Source organism: Botrytis byssoidea (assembly GCF_014898295.1).
Source record: "Botrytis byssoidea strain MUCL 94 chromosome Unknown BBYS_012, whole genome shotgun sequence".
NCBI lineage: Eukaryota > Fungi > Ascomycota > Leotiomycetes > Helotiales > Sclerotiniaceae > Botrytis > Botrytis byssoidea.
In genome coordinates, this window is record NW_024065853.1 from 920,960 (window position 1) to 945,710 (window position 24,751).

General features: G+C 42.7%; 7 protein-coding genes across 7 annotated transcripts; 2 read left to right on the top strand and 5 right to left on the bottom strand.

Moving 5' to 3' along the window:
- Positions 1 to 4,987: 4,987 nt before the first annotated feature.
- Positions 4,988 to 7,417, bottom strand: EAE97_006695 (uncharacterized protein; the record flags this gene model as incomplete). Its single annotated transcript, XM_038877208.1, has 3 exons — positions 4,988 to 5,104; positions 5,196 to 7,059; positions 7,116 to 7,417. The coding sequence occupies 3 exons, from the start codon at positions 7,415 to 7,417 to the stop codon at positions 4,988 to 4,990; spliced, it is 2,283 nt and encodes a 760-aa protein (XP_038732140.1).
- A 289-nt stretch (positions 7,418 to 7,706) lies between these two features.
- EAE97_006696 (uncharacterized protein) lies at positions 7,707 to 8,344 on the top strand (the record flags this gene model as incomplete). Its single annotated transcript, XM_038877209.1, has 2 exons — positions 7,707 to 7,868; positions 7,928 to 8,344. The coding sequence occupies 2 exons, from the start codon at positions 7,707 to 7,709 to the stop codon at positions 8,342 to 8,344; spliced, it is 579 nt and encodes a 192-aa protein (XP_038732141.1).
- A 526-nt stretch (positions 8,345 to 8,870) lies between these two features.
- EAE97_006697 (uncharacterized protein) lies at positions 8,871 to 9,310 on the bottom strand (the record flags this gene model as incomplete). The annotated part of the gene is made up of 4 exons (XM_038877210.1): positions 8,871 to 8,913; positions 8,966 to 9,145; positions 9,196 to 9,211; positions 9,268 to 9,310. 4 exons carry the CDS (start codon positions 9,308 to 9,310, stop codon positions 8,871 to 8,873), a joined length of 282 nt encoding a protein of 93 aa, XP_038732142.1.
- Positions 9,311 to 9,885: 575 nt separating this feature from the next.
- On the top strand, positions 9,886 to 12,203 carry EAE97_006698 (uncharacterized protein; the record flags this gene model as incomplete). The annotated part of the gene is made up of 2 exons (XM_038877211.1): positions 9,886 to 9,901; positions 9,949 to 12,203. The coding sequence occupies 2 exons, from the start codon at positions 9,886 to 9,888 to the stop codon at positions 12,201 to 12,203; spliced, it is 2,271 nt and encodes a 756-aa protein (XP_038732143.1).
- Positions 12,204 to 13,142: 939 nt separating this feature from the next.
- Positions 13,143 to 14,399, bottom strand: EAE97_006699 (uncharacterized protein; the record flags this gene model as incomplete). Its single annotated transcript, XM_038877212.1, has 2 exons — positions 13,143 to 14,204; positions 14,259 to 14,399. The coding sequence occupies 2 exons, from the start codon at positions 14,397 to 14,399 to the stop codon at positions 13,143 to 13,145; spliced, it is 1,203 nt and encodes a 400-aa protein (XP_038732144.1).
- Positions 14,400 to 15,282: 883 nt separating this feature from the next.
- On the bottom strand, positions 15,283 to 16,935 carry EAE97_006700 (uncharacterized protein; the record flags this gene model as incomplete). The annotated part of the gene is made up of 3 exons (XM_038877213.1): positions 15,283 to 16,179; positions 16,271 to 16,543; positions 16,606 to 16,935. 3 exons carry the CDS (start codon positions 16,933 to 16,935, stop codon positions 15,283 to 15,285), a joined length of 1,500 nt encoding a protein of 499 aa, XP_038732145.1.
- A 1,377-nt stretch (positions 16,936 to 18,312) lies between these two features.
- Positions 18,313 to 20,401, bottom strand: EAE97_006701 (uncharacterized protein; the record flags this gene model as incomplete). Its single annotated transcript, XM_038877214.1, has 4 exons — positions 18,313 to 18,712; positions 18,772 to 19,153; positions 19,201 to 19,500; positions 19,555 to 20,401. The coding sequence occupies 4 exons, from the start codon at positions 20,399 to 20,401 to the stop codon at positions 18,313 to 18,315; spliced, it is 1,929 nt and encodes a 642-aa protein (XP_038732146.1).
- Between the last annotated feature and the right edge of the window lie 4,350 nt (positions 20,402 to 24,751).

Genomic DNA, 24,751 nt, shown 5'->3' on the forward strand with positions numbered 1-24,751 from the left:
TCTACAGCGCGAATATGCCCTCTTTTGCTCACTTACTGGACAAGGATCCGCAGCAGAACTCCAACTTTCAGTTGTTGAGCTAATTCACCAAATTACTGTGCGAGCAGACAACGCATAAGCTCAATGGTTATCATTGTTACAATGCCATTGGAACAATTGAATTTGAATGCCTTTCAAGAGACCTTGTGCTACGGAGTTGATATATGCACGTTAAAGCATATATTCAAGTAGAGCACTTTATGTTCTCAATCTGTCGACCTACATTGACTGGGATGAAAGTCTCAAGCTTTTTAGCCCTTAGGCCTTAAATCTCAATTTATCTTGTAGATTTTGCATTCTCGCGGGCCGGCAACTTATTCTTGCCGCGCGAGATCTTTGCCTCATCAGCCTGATTTTTTCGAGGCTACTTCCAAAAACCCGGATTTCGATTGTTGAAATTCAAGCCATATTACACCGCGGCTGTCGTGCCCTCTATTACCACGATCGGTTTGATGATTGACTGCCAATTACCGAGATATCGGTGAAGTTTTGGACTACGTAGATATGTCTGTACCTTTGAAAACAACGGCACTTAAAAAAGGGCCCGGGTCAATCTTCCGGTTTGTGGGTCTTACACGCCTACAGACGACGGTGTCACAGTGGATTGCAAGCTTAAAATTGTTTACAAGAACATCTGCATGATGTGCATACTGAATGTTCGATTATATCGCATCCGCAAGTTCAACTGGCGCTTTCATATGCAAGATCAATTTCTTTATTAGTGCCCATGCGACCAACTGTACATTTTTCATAGCGAAGAAGCAACTTAAGTACTTGGGATAAACCTCGATGCCATTAGATTTACTAGGGATCCAATATCGAATGTTTTCAGCGACAGCCGTTATTGACCGACCTCTAATCAACAACCAGTCACAGAGAACCTTCTCCAAGAATTCGCTGTTACTGAAAGCCTCTCGAAGGACCTTGCTGTACAACAGCCACAGGGACATCTATTGTAAGTCAGGGCATGAGTCTATGTTATCAAAACGGATCTCTGTTTTGAATGGTGCTATGTTGAACAACAGCTCTTGGACCTATCCATGCTGCGATCAAATCAATATCTGGAATTGCATTACGCTATTCTCAACGGATGATTCCACAGTTTGGTTATAATCTAGGTTGCATTGTTCAGTGGCCCCATGAATAGTTTCGCAAAGTGGCAACGCATCTGTGAAAGAGTTCTTCCTTGACAACCACTAAGGTTCATCACACTGAGATAACCATATTGGACGTTGAATAGACAATTTCAAGGCATTATTTCATATGTCAATCTTTTCCACCGTCCTTAGAATGTCGCTCTTGGAACTACATTATTAGAAGTATGTATCATGCCTAATAATCGGCTCTGCCTAATGTCAATTTTGCCACAATGATGAGTTCGCAAGCTTTGTTACACCAGGTGTAAAAGTCGAACCTCTGTAAGCCTCTCAAAGCATCCTCCAATAATCTAGATCCGAACGGTGCTTGTTGGGGTATTTGTCTAATATTACTGTTCTCGGAAAATATCGACGCCACTTCGATACCAAACAAGAAATCTTTCCTGGTATCTCATTAGCCTAAATCCTCAATGCAGGAGACACACGTGTACGGAACAGATTCCATGCCCATTGACCAATTTTGTTCATAATTGAATGAATTTTTCGAATGAAATCCTCTGCTCTTCTACCCTTCTGCTAATACTCAGGTATGGGATACTTTTCAACTATGTTGGTATGGGGAACAAACAGAAGCAATATTGACAGACTGTTAGCCCCTTTTCAACAAAAAATCGTATCCCGAAACAATGGACCAGCCGAAATAGTGCTTCAAGGCCACCTGCATGCTTGTGATGATGCAAGTGAACGGAACGGCGCGATGTTGATCGAAGATATAGCGCAAATTTCTTATGCAAATTTCCGCGGATATCCCAATTGGCTGCACATGCACATCATCGAAAACGGCCTTGGTTTCTACTAGCTCATATCTATGAAACTCACTGCAAATACGGGGGAAAGTAAGCTTCAATATCGGAGGATGCCGAATCGTGGGGGACTAGAGACTATCCCTCCCGGTCGACTTTTGTCTCTATCCAACAATTTCCAGATCTCTTGAGAAAAACCCTCGACTCTTTTATTGAAATCTGATATTAAGACTCCAAGATGCGTCATTAAAAGTAGATCTAAATTGACATTTAAATGTTTAATCTGAGCTCGAAGCTTCTGCCACCTAAAATTGCTGTATTTCTTTCTTGTTTTTTTAATAGTGAATACTTTTTGATAGACCTCCCCGCGTCAATTTCATCTTCGGGGCTACTGACACCATCAGGTCCTCCATCCTGCATGAATACCACACTTCGTATATGGTTCATATCTCGTATTTCATTTACAAATACAGCATTTTATGGTTCCGGCTTATAATTGTGTCTAATTGCACTATGCAAGACTTTACTTGACCTCCATTCATCAGCGACCTGAAAGCTTAGTTCTCTCTCAGAGAATGTGATCGATTAGACCGCTAGATCATTCTTTGGACTTTGAGGGGCATCTACGTATGATTACACCTGAGTCACATGAACGATATCACTCAATCAAGGTAGGCAGAAGAGCTATGCCACCCATACATCTAGCGCGGTAATATGGTTCTAGACATCCATTACATATCTCAAGTTCCTCTTCGCTAGCAACAAGCACTCAAATGATAAATTTCTCGCGTCAGTTGTTATGAACAATCAATACTTTACCTTCGACAAATGATTCGTTGAAAGTTGCCGGCTGTCAATTTGTAAACTGAACTTGACGAAATACGATATTTAGAATTTTGCTATGACTCTTTTGGCCCAAAGAGTATGCAAGGCATTAATTCAAATACACTAAACCAAACTTTCCAATTTCATGCGACGTCGTGTCGGGCATTTTGCCTAGTTGCATTCCCGCATACTTCTTACTCACAAAATACCTTATGATGCATCATCACACCACACCACACCACACCCTACTCTACTCCACGTTATATGCAAATTTGACATTTGCTCCTTCCCTATTAGCATATTATTCCGATTGGAAATATTCTACCGATTAAACGTTCAGAAAATCCGGCGTAAGGTTGAAGATTCCCAATAAAGTTACATTATCAACTTTCACACACAGTGTTCTAGCCTTTCATTCCGATCCGAGCCCGATTCTATCTGCCGTGTGTCTTCCTTCTTTATTCATTTGCTGGCCCGATATCGTCTTTGATAACCGCCTGACAAGTTCTTCCTAGTAACATCTTCTACTTTGTACCTTGTTCTCCTTCACACTGCTTGATTTGCACAGTCTCCCACATATCATCTTCAACCGCAGCCATGCATGTATCTGTTGATACGTCCAGGGGCTTTATCCTTCGTCAGTCCATTCGATTTTTTCTGTGCTACTCTATCGTTTCCCATGCCTATCTTACACAATCACTTACGCTTACTTCTTTCTCTGCAAGTTTTCCACGATCAATCATTTATTGCAAACTTTGAATACCCACCCATTGTTCTCTTCCATCAAATTCCAACGCATTTTGAAAACTCAGGAACCATTAGCCGAACCGTGAACGCAGTTTCTCGGATCTACACATAGCCTGAAGCTGGTAACTGTTATTCTTCTTCTCTGGGACATCAAAAAACATGCCAAGGTTGCTCCAATCGGCTAGGCTCTCTCACACCACCACACACGAACAATGTTTCCGGCGAACATCCGCGGAGCTAGCTTCTGCTTCTGCTATCTCTTTTTAGAGGGCATTTTCTTTTACCATCAACCTCGTATTGGACAATATACCATGGCCCTTCTCTTCGGACGTGAAAGTGCTGCTGTGCAAGCACTCATAATGTTTTGATTACTACACATCTACTCCTCAATTTCGTAGCCCAATCCTCCCTCCCTCACACATCTATATTGTTTCTATCAGATGTATCTTGGCATCCCAGCCTTCAAGTCACATCTTCTCGTACCTGTCTTTGAAATCTCTGGTTATCAGATTCAACGTGCAAAACATCGTGTCTTCCTCGTCCCTTCACTAACTAACTGATTTTTATTTTCTCGAGACGTCGTCTACTTTACTGGTTCTTGTGATCTATCCACTTCAGTATCACAAGTCCTTGCCATCTCGTATTTGGGTCGACACTCGGATCAATATTCTATGGTGCCAATACACATTATAACTTGGACAATAAAAACACTATTTCAATCCTCGGATCTAGTCCGGCTCGCCATCAAATGTGTTTATCCTGGCTTGGACTTGACTTTCGGCTACTGGTTCCCAGGGCTGAGGCTAGATCACACTACAGGATTTGTTTATTGCAGTGCATCGTGACATCTTGGTTGCGAATGTTATTTCATCTTCGATATCTAATCTTTACCATGGTTCAAGTCGTCCAAGTGACTCACTGCTGTAGTGGGACGGTGGACGATGCATACATAATCCATTATCTCGTCCTTTCTTTCAGCTTCCGTGTCCAACTACGTTTTCTGTCATCATGGGTCTGTCATAAGTCTATAACCAGTACATGGAACAGTAAAATTATCCCATTCATACAAGTAATCTAATCATAAATGTGCAAAATAGTGATGGAGTAAAAGTTTTTGTATTTCTTCTCTTTCCCTTCATGATCTATCTATTGCATACGCATTTCTAGGTATAAGCAATTATTCCGTCACCTCCACTTCCTTTTTGAGTACCTTCAGACCATTCTAATGGCTTTCAGTGAACTTTAAAGAGCTCATGCCTCAGGAATTGCCAGCCTCGTAATATTCGTAATCTTCAAAACGTACATGCATAACCCAACTCCTAAATGGCATCATTAAACGCATGCTAATATCTTCCATCTTCACCTCGGTTCGTAGATCTGAGGCGACGACTAAAACACCATTGGCGTACTACAAGCAAGTCATGAAATCAGGAATAGATCCCGTGCTTGATCTTGTCGGATTAAAAGGATCGTCATTTATCTACCACCCTTCATAGCCTGCTTCCTCTTGACTTTATCTTGAGCCCGCAATAAAGCTGTTTTAATTTCACCTTTTCCGAATGTTTCAAGATCGTAGTAGGTTGGCGCGATGTCCTGTTATAAATTAGCTTGTGCTCGATTCACACGACAATTCGAATTGCGGTCGAGGTAGTAAGCGAAGGAGGAAATCAAGGAATAATCATACCAATAACCACTCCGGTCTAACAGCCGTGACACTCCTCACATAGTTCTTTGTCGTGAGCACAAATTCATTGTACAACACCCACTCAGCATCTTGTTTCAACACTGTACTAGGATGCAATAAAACACTCTGGTCATCCTTGACCGTCTTATAGGTCTTACCCGTCGCTTCCTTCTTCGCAACTTGCATGAAGAAACCTGCCACAAGTGCACGACGAATATTAGTGTAGTAGGATTTGTCATTGAAATCTGTAGACACGAGCTCGAGCTCTGATTTCTCCATGATGCGCTTAAGTTGTTGACGGACATTATCAGCTGACTGCAGAGCTCGGAGAGAGAGGAAATGCTGGTGACACCATCCTTTAGGATCGGCTTGTGCAGCTTCCCCCTTGAAAGCGTGATAAACGTTGAGCATGGTCAAGTGATCTCCGTCGGGGTGGGCGAAAAGATCTTTCATTTCATCGGCACGCTTTCTGGCCGAAGCAGGACGAACAAAGATTTGAGGAACAGAGAGGAGGGCGGTCAGGGACAGGATTTCATTTGAGCAGTAAAACTCTGGGGACGAGATAAGCATCACTGCAAGAGCAGGGTCGAGAGGGAATTCTGAGGCGAGTTTTCCCAACTGTGTAAGGTTTCCATCATCGTCAAGACAGGCAAGGTAGTTGAGTTCCTCAAGAGCTCTCATGAGGGTTTCTGGAGCTGGAGGATCCATAAGATCAAAATGTACCAAATCATCAATACCAAGCTTCTTCAATTCTAAAACAGTGTTGGCCAGATTCGATCGAAGAATTTCAGGGTAAGTTTGTTCGATAAGTTCCTTTTTGAACGCTGCTTCTGTATATAATCTGAAACATTTACCGGGTCTAGTACGACCAGCACGACCTGCTCGTTGTTGTGCAGATGCTTTCGAGATAGGCGACACAAGAAGAGATTCGACTCTGATTCTAGGATTGTATACCTTCTGTTTACTGAAACCGGGATCAACCACATACACGATACCATCAATGGTCAAAGAAGTTTCCGCAATGTTTGTTCCCACAATGACTTTTCGTCCTGGACGTCCACCGGGTCTCAATGGCTGTGGTGCTGGCTCGAAAATTCTTTGTTGTTGTGCCGGAGGCAATGTACCGTACAGTGGATACACCTTTAATGGACCAGCATCTGCTTCTCTAATCATCTCATCTGCCTCTAAGGATATCTTTCGGCATGCATCTTCAATTTCCTCTTCACCAGTCAGGAACAACAAAATATCTCCCTCGGCTTCGGTGGCGTGAATCTGTAAAACTGTTCTAAGGGCTGCCTCAACATAGTCTCTCTCTGGCTCTGGGGTGTAAAAGATCTCGACTGGATGTGTTCTTCCGGGTACTGCCAGGAGCGGAGCATCATTGAAGTATTTCTGGAATTTCTGCGCATCAAGTGTAGCAGACATAATGACGATCTTGAGATCTGGTCGTCTGAGCGCCACTTCCTTTAACAAACCCATCAAGATATCCGTAGCCAAAGTACGTTCGTGAGCTTCATCAAGAATGATGCAGCTATACCTCATCAAGTTATGATCATGCATTGCTTCTCTGAGAAGCATACCATCAGTCATATATTTAAGTATGGTTTTCGAACTCGTCACGTCCTCAAAACGAATGCTGTATCCAACTTCGTCCCCTAGTTTGACATCCATTTCATTGGCCACACGCTGCGCCACTGACATAGCTGCTACTCGACGAGGTTGTGTACATGCGACAAGCTTGCCAGTGAGGTGAGGAAGATCATCGTAGAGAACGAATTGAGGAATTTGTGTCGTTTTACCAGAACCAGTCTCTCCGACGAAGACCAAAATTTGGGTCTTTTGGAACATATCAAGAAATTCTTGTCTGTAAAATAGTGAGAAGCTGATAGACAATTTGCCTAGAGAAAAGTGGAATCTCACCTTTGCTTGTGAACAGGCAAATCCCTTCTGGTCTTTAAGATATTGAAATACTGTTTCGAAAGAGGCTTTTCATTGAAAGGATTCGCAGGTCCATCTTCAGCTTCATGTGCCTGTGCAGCGGTTGTGTGATGGCGTTTGAAGTTCGAAAGTCCAGATCCAGCACCATTTGAACCATTGCCCCAGCCATTACTTTCCTCCTCATACATATGCGCCAAATACGGATTCGTCTTGGGATCCATATCGTCGGTTCTCGCACGCTTTGCTCGAGACATTTCTACTTCTTCTGGACGACGGTCAGCCATTGTTGAACGTCAATCAAGGATTGTTTGTTGTTATATTTACTTCTCCAAGATTTGCTCACAAGGCTGATTAAATTTCACGCAAAAATATTGCAGATAGAAAAAGTTATCGATATGCTGTAGGGACATTGATTACGCTAGACTGATTCAAGTCACCGCCTTGACCATGGGTGGGATTATGTAAGCGAAATCGCCCATGAAATGTACTGGGTACTTAAGATATCGCGAATCTCAAGGTGTCGCAACTTCGTAGAAATTACAGGATAGTCAAATTCTATCCAAAAATATAATCATGGCTGCACCATCTCCAGATCCCGCTATGGACCTCGTTCCTATCAAGCAAGAAGAAGAAATTGTTGAAAATGATGCTCCAGCACAAGAACCCAAGCTTCCAACCAAAAAAGATATCTCACTCAAAGAGTTTCTTGGGAAGATGGATGATTACGCTCCAATCGTAAGATTTTACTTGTTTCGCATTGTTTTATGATCTTGTTATCTAATCCTTGTCCGTAGATTCCTGATGCTGTGACAAACTATTACCTCACAAAAGCTGGTCTTCCACCCCCACCACAAACAGATGCGCGTTTGGCCCGTCTGCTTGCGCTTGCGACTCAAAAGTTCATCGCTGATATTGCGGCCGATGCTTATCAATATTCCCGCATTAGATCTTCCAACTCCTCAAGTGCTAATAATCCCATGGGAAACTTGGGCGCTGCAGCTGGTTTCCCAATTCCAGGCCAGCAACCAGCTGGCGCAACAGGAGGAAAGGATCAGCAGGGACGTGGAGGACCTCTTGGTATCCAAAGACCTGGATTTGGTGGTGGTGGACAGGGAGGTAGTCAAAACCGAACGATTCTCACCATGGAAGACTTGGGCATGGCCGTTGGGGAATATGGCGTGAATGTAAAACGCGGGGAGTTCTATCGTTAAAAGCGCAGTATCATAAAGCATAATTTGGGAAGGGTTGGGGGAATCAATGGCGTTACAATCTACACGGAGTTTTGAAGAGGCATCATAAGGGTATACGGAGAACGACCCATGACGAAATTGTATAACGGTGCTATATTGCAGGTACAGAAATCAAACATATTTATTCTTATTCGACCTATGTTTAACTCTTTGTGCGTGGGTATTTGAGAGCTGGGCGCATATCTTATAGATGCTGCCTCTTCGTTCGGCCTTTTGATAATATCAAAAGTCAAGCTACCAGTGTCATAGAAGGTTCAATCCGTCTCTCAGCAGTGAAGCTACAATGATTTTCACTCAAAAATGGGTTTTGTAATCTTCGACAAGAACTTCTGGAAGTGAAGGCACCCATAGTTGTTCCAATGTATCCGTTCTTCATCAACTCATACGATACACCTGATGTGCAACACAATGCACATACGCCAAAGCCCAAAGACTCTTTTCCAACCCAAACGCCATACCATGCCATACGATGTTAAACACCCCGCATTTACTTGTTCTTACTCTGCTTATATGTAAATCGTTTTCTTGTTCTGCCCGCAAAATTAGCACCTCATTTCCCTTATCCAATTCCTTAGAACCTACGCTGAGAATTCCCCCAACTTATGTCCCACCATATCTTCAGTAATGGTCACCTCATTGTAAACCTTCCCGTTGTGAATCTCAAAGGTCAAACCAACGAAATTAGGTAGAATAGTCGCAGATCTTGCTTGCGTTCTAATTGGTAATGTTCGAACACCCGGTACTGGTTTGACAATGGGGAGACTGGTGAGGGGTGATTAGAGAAGTTAGAGAATCTGCAAGGAATGTCTTACGGAACGATATTGGGGCCTAAAGCTTGTGTCAGAATTACATGACTAAGTTCGAAGGCACAAGTCAGAACATACCTTTCCAGACCGACCGTGAAAGAAGAACTCTACTTGGAAACATTCTGTCGTTGAATTGATATCAAATTGTCTCGTCGCCAATTACGGCAAATCTTTCATGCACTGAACGGAAAAAGCCGCACAACCAACTCAATTGATATATCAAAACACCTGGTGTATCTTGATGCTAGAAAACAACAACAGTAGTAGCTTTAGATATTTCGATTGAAAATTTAGCAAATGAAGAGATTCTAATTGACTTGGTAAGAAATTTGATCCAAAATAATGGTTACCTGATTTTAAATCGATTATTGAAAAAAGTAAATATCTCTTGCAGGCAATTCACTTCGTCCCTACGCTGCGAGCCTTTGTCGTCTGGTAAATTCCTAAGTGCTCGCATTCTGCAGGGGTAAAAAAAACACGCTAATCCAGATCGCGTCTCCCAGATACTGCAGGCAACCAAAAATTATAGATTCTGATGGTAGCCGTGAATTTGTACGGAATACTACATAAACTGTTGATATTTTCGTGTCTTTGATAGTGTTGATCTCTATTTAAGTGGTTCTATCGTCTGCGACAAGTCGGAACGACTACAACCTTTCTGGAGAGCTTCTTCGGGAAGAAAATTGAGTGGCCAAAATGCCGACTTTCACAGGTAAGTTCAATTGTCTGAACGGAAAACAATTACTGACTTCTTCATAGCAGCAGATACAATTCGAATACTCATTGCCACAGATAGCCATGTGGGATACGCAGAGAATGATGCTGTGCGCAAGGACGACAGCTGGAGAAGTTTCGACGAAGTAATGCGTCTAGCAAAAGATCGAGATGTAGACATGGTCTTACTCGCAGGCGATCTCTTTCACTACAGTCAGCCTTCTCGAAAAGCTATGTACCAAGTTATGCGATCACTACGAATGAATTGTCTCGGAGAAAAACCCTGCGAATTGGAATTGCTCAGCGACGCAAACGATATCTTTGATGGTTCGTTCAATCATGTCAATTATGAGGATCCAGATATCAATGTAGCTATACCAGTTTTTTCTATTCATGGCAATCATGATGATCCAGCTGGAGATGGAAATTACTGTGCTTTGGATTTACTACAAGCTTCCGGATTGGTCAACTACTTTGGTCGAACCCCCGAAGCTGACCGCATTCAAATCAAACCAGTACTTTTGCAAAAAGGTCAAACGAAGCTGGCTTTGTATGGCATGAGTAACGTACGAGACGAGCGTCTTTATCGTACATTCAGAGATGGCCATGTCAAATGGTTCAAACCAGGAGTACAACAAAAGGATTGGTTTAATCTCATGGCAGTTCATCAAAATCACCATGCTCACACAGAAACCTCTTATTTACCTGAGAACTTTCTTCCTGATTTCCTAGACTTGGTTGTCTGGGGTCACGAACATGAATGTCTTATTGATCCAACTTACAATCCCGAAAAGTCATTTCATGTCATGCAACCTGGATCATCAGTAGCTACTTCCTTAGTTCCAGGTGAAGCTGTCCCAAAACATGTTGCTATTGCCAGCATCACTGGTAGGGAATTCAAAATCGAGAAGATTCGTCTCAAGTCTGTACGACCATTCATTACAAAAGAAGTTGTCCTCGCTACAGACAAGCGAACTAAACATCTCGCAAAAGTAAAGGATAACCGCACCAAACTTACCAAGGAACTTATGACCATTGTGGATGAACTCATAGATCAAGCACGCGCTGAATGGATCTCCCTTCAAGATGAACCAGAAGAAGAACTCGACGATATTCCCCTTCCTCTTGTTCGTCTCAAGGTTGAATTCACTTCACCAGAAGGCGGTAAATTCGACTGCGAAAATCCTCAACGTTTCTCCAGTCGTTTTATCAATCGTGTCGCAAACATAAAAGACGTAATCCAATACCATCGCAAAAAAGCCGGCGCAACCCGTAAATCCGCCACCGAAATTGATCTCCCAGAAGAAGGAACTCTCGCCCAAGTTGCCGGTTTCGACGACGTAAAAGTCGAACTCCTAGTTAAAGAATTTCTCGAAAAACAATCCCTCCAAGTCCTTCCCACAACCCCCTTTGGCGACGCAGTAGGTCAATTTGTTGATAAGGACGATCGTCACGCCATGGAAATTTTTGTGCAAAAGTCCCTCAAAGCTCAAGTCGAAGAACTCATCAAACAGGCCAACGGCGCAGACAACGAAGTCGGAGACGAAGATGACTATCTCAATGCGGCCATGGAAAAGTTTCGCGCTCAACAAGAAGCACTCGCCGCCCGCTCAGGAAGCAAATCCAAAAAGCCCGCCAAGAAACTCAAACCTAAACCCAGACCCGCAGATTTCGACTCGGATCTCGATGGAGAGTGGGGTGAAAAAGTCGAGCATTGCGAAACGGACAATGGAGAGAATAATAATGATGATAGTGACGATGCACCACCTGCTCCCCCGCCAAAACGTGGAAACAACAACGGCAACGGAAAGAACACAGGTGGATTCATCATCAGCGACGACGATTCCGATGACCCTTTCGCTGAAGTCGTAGACGAAGAACCCAAACCCACCAGCACCACCAAAAAACCCCCCACTAAACGTGCTCCAGCCAAGAAAACCGCAGCCCCCAAAAAGACCCCTGCGAAACCAGCCACCACATCAAGAAGCAGGAAAAAGGTCCCCGAACCTGAACCAAGCGATGACGAAGACGAAGACGTCGAAATGGAAGAAGCACCTGCGCCTACGCCAGCGGCTAAACCAAAGAGTCAACCCAAGAGAGCGGCTGCGGCGCGCGGAAGACAAACCCAAACACAGTTGACATTTTCGCAGCCGAGTCAGGTGACGGCAAGAGGAGGAGGAGAGGGGAGAAAAAAACAGGTGGTTGAGTTGAGTGAGGATGAGATTAGTGAGGATGATGATGAGGATGATGCGTTTCAGCCTATGAGCGCGGTTAGTTCGGGGAGGGCGAGACGGAGATAGTTGGATGGATGAGGTTGTGCGTGCGTGACCGAAGGGAGAAGATGATGATGAATGAAAGGAATATGTCTCATGAGATATTTACGGATCTGCCGGTATTTCTTTGAATGAAAGAAAATATTGGAAGAGGTTGCTAGAACGGGAAGCAAGCGTACGTGCATATTACGAAGTTACGAGATGATGATATCAATTGCTTTGGATCTGGGTAGTGCATTTAATCGCCTGTATGGATGGATGGCTGGATGGATGGATGATTGTATCTATTTTGCAATATTGCAATGCAGTATTCATGATTATGGTATGAAACATTACATACATACAAATGGTGTAAGAATTTAGCATTGCAAATGAATAGTCAAATGAATAGTTAGTTGAACGGATAGATGAATAGATGGATGGATGGATGAATAAATAGCAATAACAGTACAAACGCCTTTCCGTGCTACTCATAACCCACATTTCCTCCTCGTTGAGTCGTCTATATCATAACAAGAAGATGAGGTATGTTATGTATTGGCTTTTAGGCTGACTCTTATGCTGCAAATATTGATGCCTCTTCTGAAAAACTAGTGGTACCAAGTTTTGAATAGACACATTATTCCCCTAGGATCATAATCCCCCCAAAAAGAAACCCACATAATGAACCAAATCCTCAAAAACATCCAACATCCCCCCAAAATAAAAACTACAGGAACTAAACATCCTCAACATCAACCCCAGACTAATTTTCCACCTTTTCAACTCTGCTCTCCATCATAGTAATTTCAACTTCGCTATCCTCCACTCCACTCCAGTCACGGCCTGCCTATCTCTATACTCCCGCAAAAGCGTAACCACATCTTCATGACCTCCGACCTCCGCAGCTTCCATAGCAGAAGGATAGAATCTTCCCTCAATCTCCTTTCCACAAGTCAGCATTGAACGAAAGATGATTGCGGTTCCTCACTCAATATCAGCACCAGATTTGAGTGGTAATTCCACAATATCTATGTTTCCCAGCGCAGCAGCAATAACCAGGGGTGACGAATGTTCTTTTCCTTCAAGTTTAGATGGCAATACTTGAGCACCATTATTAATCAAGTTTTGGACAACCACGACCGTAGAAATCGCAGCTGCGACAAATAAAGGTGACCCCAGCTCTGTGCTTATGTTGGTATCGGCTCCGTCACTAATCAAGCGTTCGACAACTCTCTCGCTTCCAGAAATCACCCCTGCAATCAACGTAGTAACTTCAACGCTTTCTCTGGTCCAACAGTCCCCATTCTCACGTGTCTGAAGCCCATCTGAAGTATAAAATTGACACCGTAAAACAGTTGCTAAGCACTTGTTTACATCATGAGGTTCGCCCAGCAAGAGTTCCATAGAGTCTGTGTGTGCATATGATGCTGCGAATGCTACTGGTGACCGATTCCCGTCAAGTATCAGCCCAGGGAGGCGTGGGTGATTCAAATAACTTCGCACTATACTAGCATCATCATACTCATCTTGATTCACGCACATGATTAGCTGACTTTTCACAAGTTCCCAAGATAGGGTTTTCGCTTTCGATAAAAGTAATTTCATAACTCCATATTGACAGACCCGCTTGCCTGATTTTGGATCCTCTGAGTAGTCGAAAGGGGGGCCAAAAGATAATTGTAAGCAGGTTTTGCACGAGTTAGGCATGCCTTTGGGGATAGGGTAAGTGGGATCAGCTCCGGATGATAGTAGTGATTCTATAAGTCTAATACTCCCGGTGTATAGGACCCATGACAAGGCCATTTCAAGATATCCTTCTGTCATTGGACGCACCAATGAATCGAGAAATATCGGGACAAATTCATCCCTTCTATTATTCATGACAGCCATATCTAGCACGGTCAAGAGTTTGATTCTTTCAGCCGTTGCGACTTCCGCAACGGATTGGAGAATAACGAGATTACCAAGATTTAGAGCATCTTCAAGAGGAATACGCATCCCCGTTTCGTAGTCTACATCAGCACCACTCTTGATAAGTAGCTGCACCTATCTCACATTTCAGCGTTGAAGAAATGCGAGTAGTATCCGACTTGAACATACCATATCAATACTGCTATTCGAGATAGCCTGTAGTAGTGGGGTATATCCGTCTTTGCATGCCTCTAGCTCTTGATTATCGAAATTAGGCTCATGGATTCCATGCTTACCAACTTCGTAAAGATTGAAATACGAGAGGATCATGAGGGCAGTTGTGTCGATGTCTCCGCAATATATTGTTTGTGGGTTTCCGGGTTGAAACAGTCGTCCCCAATTCGTGCGCCGATTAGAATATGAACACAAGCTGGCAATATCGACGGGGTCGAAAAAAGATATCGCGCATTTATAGTGTAATACAGTCGAAAACTCTGCACAATAACCTAAGAAACAAGCGAATGTTCCCAAGCGACTTGAGCGACCATTGCCACCAACCAAACAAGAGTTAAAGTTATCAAGGAATAGATAGGAAATACATGCTTCAGCTAGAATTTTTTGAGACGTATCTGACTGGAGACAGCGCTTCCAGGCACCATGCTCTCCTTCGTTTTGCTTGCTCTCGATAAGAAATTCTTTCGCTGTCTGATGTATGAGGTACACTTTCGAATTCACAATCTGTATGAAGAGCCCACAGAGATTACGAAGCATGGGTGGGTAAGGTTTGCTATCTTCCAAACAAATATCCTCAAAAGCTTGGGACCCCTTGTAACATACTTTGATGTTCATGGCAATGTTAATTTCATCCGTACTTAGCGGGCGTTCAGCCCCGACGATAATGTGCAGTCACTTTTCGGTATCTAATCTGCGTGGGCTTTTATTCAGAATAGCCTCATATCTGAAATGATTGTATTAGCATGTTGGCAACATTCACAGACGCCATGAGAACCCCAAAAGAGAAGCTGAGATGAATCAGAAATCCACGCTTGCTCCACAGTGATTGGTAGTGTTATCAGGCTTTCTTCTATCTTACCGGCGTCCCCGCTAGTAGATACCCTTTCGCGAACAACGTGCATAATTAAGTATAACCAACGATGAGTCCTATGGCTCGTTCCTTGCAAACAACTTATGATACGGGTTTTCGCTCTTTCGCTCAAGTCCAGTTGCGCAATTTTGTGATTGATGACGAGGTTTGTTTCCTCTCAGATTCCATTTCCCCTGCTATACGAATTATAGAAAAGTTTTGATTCATGCCTGAGAATATTCCCTCGATCTCAGAATAAGGGCGACTGGTGACCACAAAGTTCATGCGGCATGGCTGATTTTCGTATACAAGCATACGAATTCTCTGAATAAACTGTTCTCGCATATCGTAGCCTGAATCACATTCGTCCAAAGCGTCGATGACGCAGATAATATCACCAGCAGCAGGATCATTTGCTATCGATTCCAAAATGTCCCACATCATATCATGCAAGTTGCAAAGCTCTCTGCCGTTGAGCTTCCAACTCTCTAGCACACGTGTCCAGAGATGGCGATTCTTCGAAAGTATCTGGTGGATCAATGCTGTAACCGCCTTTTTTGGATTACGCCGTTCTGGGGAGATATGCTTGAAAAAGAAGTGACGTATGATAGTTGCAGGAGATATGCTCACCAATCTTTCGTCCACGAATGCTTTAGAAAGAACTAACTTTCCACACCCTGGATCTGCTGAAATCCAAAGAAGACCTGAGCTTTCACCGTCTCTCCAGTCGCAGAAACTCTGCGATTCAAGTAACCATCTGCAAGTGCCATCAACACGATCAGGATTTCGATTCTTTTGTTCTTCATAAAAATTAGCCGAACGAAAAGCTTGCAGACATTCCATTTCCTCTTTGGTTCTTTCGCGTTGCTTAGATTCTATTCCAATATTAGCCGTGGTGGCAATTGTCGAATCCGAACTTTTGGTTGCACAAATGCTCTCCACTAGACTATACTTGTGAAGGATGAAGGGTAGTTCCTCAAGACCTTTGCGACAAGCTTCATCTTGTTGAGAAGGATTGAGTAGTAGCTAAGGCTCTGTTAGCAAACTATAAGCATTTCTAGTCATGAAAGGAGAACAAGAGAAGGTAGAGAACAAGCTCAGAGTACACGAAACATACCGGAAGGAAAAGACAGACACCTGCCCAAGCTACTGCTCCATGAGGCTCGGCACTTACAACAAACCCCACGAAGTCTTTAGCCAGGCCTACAATCTCAGTCGTCTTCTCAAAACCCTTATCAACTCTACCACTTGGGGCATTCATTGTTTCGAGGCTATTTTGGCACACTTTGAGAAGCGTTGCCCCATTCGCTAAGATCTTTGCGGACTCGTTGGGATGGTATTCATTGCTCTTGTCTGTTTGGCGGCATATGATGAGTGAATATTGTTCATACTACATGTAGAAATTGAGCTGGTCAGAAATGCTTTTCGAGATAAAATAACGAAGTTATATACCATTTCCGGATCGTCAGCCTTGAGCTTCTCCGAAGCTTGGAACCAAAGATCATCCTCATTTGAGAGCTGCAAATCATTTGTGGTATTCGTTAATGAACCTGTCATCAAGCAAGTTGAATCATCGTGTGCAGGCTCCTGTATCCGTTTGCCAGCTGCTTTCTTGCCATTCTTGATAACAGATTCTCCACTCTTCCTAACAGACACTGCTCCAGAACCCGTTATATCAACACTCGATTCGAACTGAACAGGCTCTTGTAAAACTTCAGAGCGATTCTTAAGATTTGCTTCGATCGAGCTAAGACCCCGTTTGAATCTCTTACCAATAGGCATACCTGGTGATTCAATGAATAATACAAAATCAGGAAACACTATAAACCATCACAAAAACGTAGTTTCAAACGGAAAGAACAAAAACAAAAAGATGAAGACAAACTCGACAAGGCTCTCCCGTACCACTCACCACAGCACAGCCCTCACCGGCTACCCGCACTTCCATATTCCATTACACACCTAGATACACATATTTCAATCACACTACATACCGTCCTCGCCCAATCTTGTCCTCATTTTCTCACCGACCCCAGGTTTCTTCGAAAAACTTGATCTCGAAGCGACCTTTACATTCTAAGTATGCGTCCTGTGGGTTGTATGCATCGAGACATTACGGCCTACTGTCATTGCAGTCAAAGGTGAAGACTGTCTCGCCGACAGAGAAAGGCTAAAGTCACTCCAATCTTTTGGGTCCACATGCGTTGGAAACCTCGAATTCAAAGATGTCGCATCGAAAGCAAGAAATTATAGGCCGGAGGACATGCACACGATGCCCGCATCAAGTCCGTGAATTCAAGCTTTCCTAACTGACTGAGCGGGCATGTAATATTATCGGAACTTAAATGTGCGAGAAATCATCCCTAGCACTTGAATTCTTGCTCACAAACTGGCCAAAGGAGTAGGAACGTAGTCGCACTTGCCTCTCCAAACATAATCCAACACGTGATATACTTCACGGCAAGGCTTAGCATCACAACTTTAAAGACTTTCTCTCACAAATGATACGCAGATTCGCCGAGTTAAACCACCCCCTTCATTGAAGAAGATGTAGAATTTCTATCAACTTATTGACCTATCAACATGCTCCTCTAACCTGCTAATCCTTACTACCCGTCCAACCTCCCTTACCCTTCGGCTCCGATTCCCCATCTCCCAATCATAATCAGCCACAGAAAAGGAGAGCTAGAAAGTAAAACGCCATTCTCTTAACCGGTACGCGCCATACCCCACAATGAACCCCAATCTTTGCTAATAAACACAATCCAGTCAATGGGACCGAACATTCTGGGGAAAACAACACAAATTCTCAAACTCTTTTTCCCTATGCCTCAGAAATTCCCAAATTTAAAACCCCATAACCTTGTCTTTCTGCTCCCTTCTCCCAGTTTCAGTATTTACAAACAGAAAGAGGTAAAATGCGTAGCGTTAGTCTCGTATTTGTGTTTTTCTTCTTCCAACACTCGTCTGCTTACTGAATATCAACCGCAAGCAATGTATTAAAATCATCCCGTCCTTGCAATCAAAGAAATGACATAGGAAAATATGCTCGCGAGATGTCTGTTGTCCTATCAATCATCCAAGTGACTCCCCCCAAACTCCATCACATAGTATAGACGATAAAACCGTTTCTGATATGATGACGGCCAAATATTACAATCACCGACCGTCATATCTTCCATTATGTTGATCCACGGTTTGATGGTGATCGTCACCATCGTGGTGCAGTGTGACACTGTTGAATTCCTCGAAGGGATCAACTTCGACTTCGGCAGCACCTGGTGTAGCCAAGCCAGAATCAAGTGGTACTCCTTTAGCTGACGCCAAGGTTCTTGACCCGCTAATATCAACACTTTCGCTCTCTTTAACATTTCTGAAATTGACTGTGTCAATGCCGCGACCTTGGTGGGGAATCATGGGAGGCTTCATATGTCTGATGAGTGCCCATTGAGTTGTGCGGAAGAATGGGTGAGTTTTGACATCAGAGGCTCCAGCTCGAGCCCCCAATCGTCGGTTCTCGTCCTTGATTAGGAGCTTTCGAATTACTGATTTACAAAGACTATAAAATAAAAAAAGTGTTAGCATTTTTGGAAAGTCAACTTGTGAAGAGTAACCGACTTTGAGACTTGGGGAGAGCCAGAATGTTCCGGGAAAGGAACATCATCTCTCAAAATATTTGCAAATGTAGCATTGCGATTCTTTCCCTTGAAAGGTGTTGTGCCAAACAACATCTCATAAATCAAAATACCCAACGTCCACCAATCAACTGCACTTGTATGACCGCATCCTTTAATAACTTCGGGCGCTATGTATTCCTCGGTTCCAACAAATGAATTCGTTCGGAAATTTGCTATACATGACTTTGTGTCGATCGTTGGGAGGGAATTTACGTTTGTGCCGTTTCGGCCAAGAATCATGGTTGGTTTTCCGCCAGGGGCCGATTGTTTCGAAAGATCAAAGTCTGACAACATGATATGACCAGATTGATGGAGTAAAATATCTAAGCTTGTTAATATCTAAACGCCCAAGCTTCAAGAAACAACTTACTCTCCGGTTTCAAATCTCGATAAATGAAACCCATCAAATGTAGATACTCTAATGCAGCAGTGACTTCCGCCGCGTAAAATCTAGCATCGTCTTCTGGTATACATTTGCCTGGTCGAGTTTGCAAAGCTCTAAAGAATTCTCCACCACTGCAATATTCCATGCAGAGATATAAATGGTCCTCGGATTGGAAGGAGTGGTACAAGGTGACAATGAATGGATGGTTGCTCGTAGCCAAGATTTCCTGTTCTGCCAATGCTCTCTTGATCTTGTTGCGCTTGATCATCTCTTGCTTGCTCAACACTACAGAATGTTAGATAAAAAAAAATACAAGGCGTTGATCGTCATATTGCATACCTTTCATCGCGTATAATCTGCTGCTCTTCTTCTCTCTCACCAAGTATACCTTTCCCACATCTCCCTTACCAATCAACTTGATCTTATCAAAACTCCCTGGTCCTACCTCAACATCACGCACTTTGATGGAATTTGAGCTGTACGTCCTCCTGAAGGCTGGATTGTTTCGTAGACTTGGGGGTTGTAAGGGTGCCAAGTCATCTTCTGCACTTACACCCATAGCATCTGTTCCCTCCACCATGCTCAACATTGTCGTGCTCGCATTGTGTACCAACGGTTCCTTTCCAAGCTCGGCAGTAGCCGGTCGATCACCATCACCCTTCCCTGAGAAAAGACCCTGTGCATTGGGAGCGCTCGCGACTCTTCTTAATTTTCGTGCCAATTCTTCTTTGCCAGCTGCCGTGGCTTGATCATTCACACCTGGAACGGTATCGACTTTGAAGCTTGGCGTATCGGGAGGACTAGGAGGTATCGAAGCATCATCGTGATGTCGCAGGGCAGGAGGACCTTGATGTGCAAAGTATGGATTCGCATGTGCGGTGGGACTACTGACGCCATCGTCTAATGCATTGCCTTCGCTTGCTACTGTCGTTGATCGATTGCGGCCACCACCTGGAAAGAATTTGGATTGTCGAAAGCCTGATTTACCTTCGGACTTTAGTGAAGGATCGCTCTTTTCACTGTGATTTGTGGAACTGTTGATTCGAAAGAAGTTCTTCAATTTTTGAGGAAATGGACTGTGGCCATTGGAATGCTTGTTCGACGACATCGAGGAACCGGACAAATTCCGCTTCTCGTTATTGGAAGGAAGAGAATTTGGAGATGAACTGTGAAATAACTGAGTCATTGATCTCGAGTCTCACAGCTTTAACAAGAGCTGCCCCTCGAACTTATATGAAGGATGTTGATGGAGAGAGGATTATGAAAATGTGTAATTGAATGAATCTCCAAAACAGGAGATAATGTCGATAGATACAAGAGACCAAGTTATTAAGTCAAGACAAGGTTAGGTTTAAGGAAGAATGAATAATGAATCGGTGGTTTGTCGTCCGGTCAGTTGGACCGTGCTCCAGTTTGGATTTCCAATCTTGTGGTATTGAGATTTTGACCTGAACTGAACTGAACTGAACTGGCCTGTCCTGTCCTATCCTGTCCTGTTCGTCCTGTCATGAGCTGACCTGATGGAGAAGGTGACTAGAGGAGAAAAGGACAACCTTGGAAACAGTTTGAGAGTGGCGCAGTTGGATTGGGATTGGTCTTCTTGTTCTTCTGCTTCTTCTTCGTCAATTAAACTTTGGACAACATTTTCATTGGGGATATGGCTTTGTCAGAGAGTTATCATACAAAATCTCAATACGAAGGGCAATGTTTCGGATAATGATTTGAGAGACTACCTTGGGTATGGTACAGTAGTGCAGTAGTGCAGTACGGAAGTTGGATTTGAATTTGGATTTGTTGATAACCAGACGATAGGAAATAGGAAATGTACGTGGAATGGGGCAAAGTTCGTATTTGAATTATCTTTGGTATCTTGGGATTATATATAGTTATCATTCATAATAGATAAATATGAAAAAGTGCTTGTAAAGATTGATTCATATTTACCTAATTTACTTGATTTGCCTTATTTACCTTATTTACCTCACTTGCCTCACTTGCCTCACTTGCCTCTACCTTGTTCCTCCTCTCTAAACTCTTGGGTTTTGTGAGAGAAGAGTCTCAACCGAAACAAAGCGTGTGTGTGAGTGAGTGAGTGAGTTGGCCGTCTCGAATTTACAGGATTCCTGTGGTTGAGCCAGAATTCAAAGACTTTAAAATTTCCCTTTCCCTTTCCCGTCAAGTCTTTCCCCTTTAGGACACTGCACAAGCATCTTTTGCTACCTTGAGTTCTTAGGGGAAATAGGGTTCACTTTGACCACTGTCTGTCTGTATGTAGCGGTAGGGTAGATATACTTTTGTTTGAATGGTCTTGGTCTAGCATCGGTCAACACATGATTCGGGCTTAGTTGAAGGCTGGGGTTAGGGTGAAAATGTAACGTGTATGGAGGAAAGGTAGCCAGTAACAGTAACAGTAAGGAGGGTAATAAGGAATTGAGTAGTAAGTAGGTAGGTAGCAAGTAGTGAGTAGGTAGATATGGTATGGTATGTATTCAATATACTACCAAGTATTCTATTTATTAAGCAGAATGCTTTATAACATTAATATCATATGTGACTCTCAATATCCATATTGTTTTACCATCCCTATACATATAACATTTCATTAATTCATAGTTACTCAACTTATTACTTATTACATTGTACTTAAGAAAGATCATCGCTTATCAAAATTATCATGATCCGTCCGGTCTTCTTCCATCCACCTCCACCTCCACCTCCGCCTCCACCTCCAAGCACGAGAACGAGACCACGAACAGGATCAAACCCTTTCTCTCCTCTCTACATAAATTGGGATAAAACCACCGGGCGACTTGCCTTTTAGGTATTTGTGTACCTACTGGGTATGTATGTGAACCGGCCAAGATTCAATATTCTCTCTATCACCGATACAGTCTCCAGTTCCAGTCTCCAGACCTCTTCCTTTTCGACCGTTGCTCATTTCTTTATCTTTCGCATCCATCCGTTTGATGTTTCAGACGTCGATATGCTCTAAGAGTATCTCTCCTTATGAAGGAAAGACCTAATTACCTAGCATTGTATTATATCTAGCAACAATTACCTACTAATTACCTAGTCGTATCCTCGACCAAGGCACAAAATTAATATATCTTACACACCCGTGAACAGCTCGTTCCACTTCCACTTCCACTTCCACTTCCACAAATGGACTCGGATAAAGTAACCCTTTAGTCCATCTATCCTCCAGAACCTAGAATCTGTCGCTCCACCTCCCTTTCCTCAAACCTACACCATTTTATGTGTACAAAGTACACAGTTCGTTTATTCACAGTCCACAGTCCCAAACACCATCCATAAACATTACTACTACTACCTAGTATCCATAAACACAATCCACAACGCGTCCCTCCTCCGTACTCCATCTTCGCTCTTCGCACGAAACATCGGAAAAGCCGAGAAGATGAACTTGCTTATCATATCGCATTTCCTCATCTTGTTGATCAATTATCCATCTATTATCAATAATTATCAATCAATCCACCAGCAATCCTTTTCGTGATTTCATCTCCCGGTCTCCATTCAATCAGAATGATATCATCTTACATATATACATATATACATACATACATACATACATACATACATACATACATACATCCATACATACACCTCCATACATCTTCTTCAACTCCTTCAATCCATCAATCGCATCGTACATTGTACATCGTACACCATACACCATACACCATACACCATACACCATACACCATACACCATACACCATACACCATACACCATACACCATACACCATACACCATACACCATACACCATACACCATATACCATACACCATATACCATACATACAATACATCTCCGCTCCCTAACATCAAGATACAATATTCTCCACTAACCCTTCCATCCACCTTTACGAAATAAAACATCCTCTTAACAAAAACATAAAATTATGTACACAGTACATAGTACACAATACTCTTATTATCTCAACTCCAACCATAACTCCAATCCACAACTCTAAAAGAATAAATAACCATCCCAAAAAGCAAACAAACAAACAACCAACCAAAAAACCAAAAAAAAAAAAAAAAAAAAAAGGTTCAAGATCATCCCTCTCGGGCCGTTCTATCGCGAATCTCGGAATTTTATTTTCTCTTCAGACATAAAAATCAAAAGCCCCTTACAAAGATGAATGAGGCTGACCATGATATAATGACTACTAAAGATTTGGGTCATATGATACATACCTACAAGACAATCAATTAATCCATACATCTCTATCGTAGCACTCGAGTATCTAATTATCTTCCTTGGGCACATACACAATACATCATCCTTATTTATATATCAATCAATCACATTATACACCTATTCACGATACTCCAAACCCCGATACTCATACAAAATACGAACTGTATTACGAGTACCCATGGACACATCCCAAGCATTCCAATACAATACACCCTATGTACCTAGATATCCCCCCTCCCTCAAAAAAAAAAATCATTCAAATTCCACAGCCCCAAAATCCAAAGAACAAGAAAGAAAGAAAGAAAGAAGGAAAGAAAAAAAGAGGTGGGGAAATTTTATCTCCTAGCCATTCATCTCTTACCCATCTATCCATCTATCTATCCATCTATCCATCTATCCATCTATCCATCCAAACGTTCTAGAAGCCTACCTAGGTAGCCCCCAAAAGCCTCAAAAGAAAAGAGGCGTCGCAACTTGCAAATTGTACGTAAGCGAGACTTATGAAGATACTATACGGTATTATAGATTTTACCTTTTTTCACTCTAATCTGATTTGATTTGGTAGCTGAAGGGATGCGCTTGTATATATATATATATAGATGTATATAGGTAGACTATTCGCCGAAGAAAAAAACAGGCGGAATTTCCCCATTTCTGTAGTATCCATACCTACTACCTAGGTACGAGATATTACAATACAATTGCATCCCTCCAACATTCTACCAAACGAAATAAAAATAACAAAATACTAACTTATCCAAACAACAAGAAGCTAATATTTCTCTGATGTTGTTTTATTCAATCAAGTTGGAAGATTTCGATTAAAGATCCATTTCAGTGGTCACAAATTCCGCCGGGGGGGGGGGTTTTTCTCCGCAGAATCTAATAGGGTACTAGGTAGTAGGTCCACGGGTACCTAGCTAACTACTCAGCCACAAACCACCATGCCATGATGTGGCGTCCACGGGTAGTGACTGTATTCCTCTTTCTTTATTCTTTATGAACCTGTGAATGTTGTTGATATTCATGGATTTGATTTTCTGTTCTGCTACGCTATTAAGAATTAGCTTGGTGAGGCGAATTCATGAGTCGTGTAGTGTAGTATATATAGTATAGTGTGGTGGTTTCGCCCACCCGCCCGCGTCAGCTGGGGAGAAAGAAGGAAGAAATAGGAAGAAATAAATAAATAGGAAGAAGAAAGGAAAGGAATTGTGAATGTGAATGTGAATGTGAATGTCACGTGTACTGTGTACTGTGTATTTCTTTTTTGTGGAATAGAATAGAATAGAATAAGAGTAGGTAGGTAGGT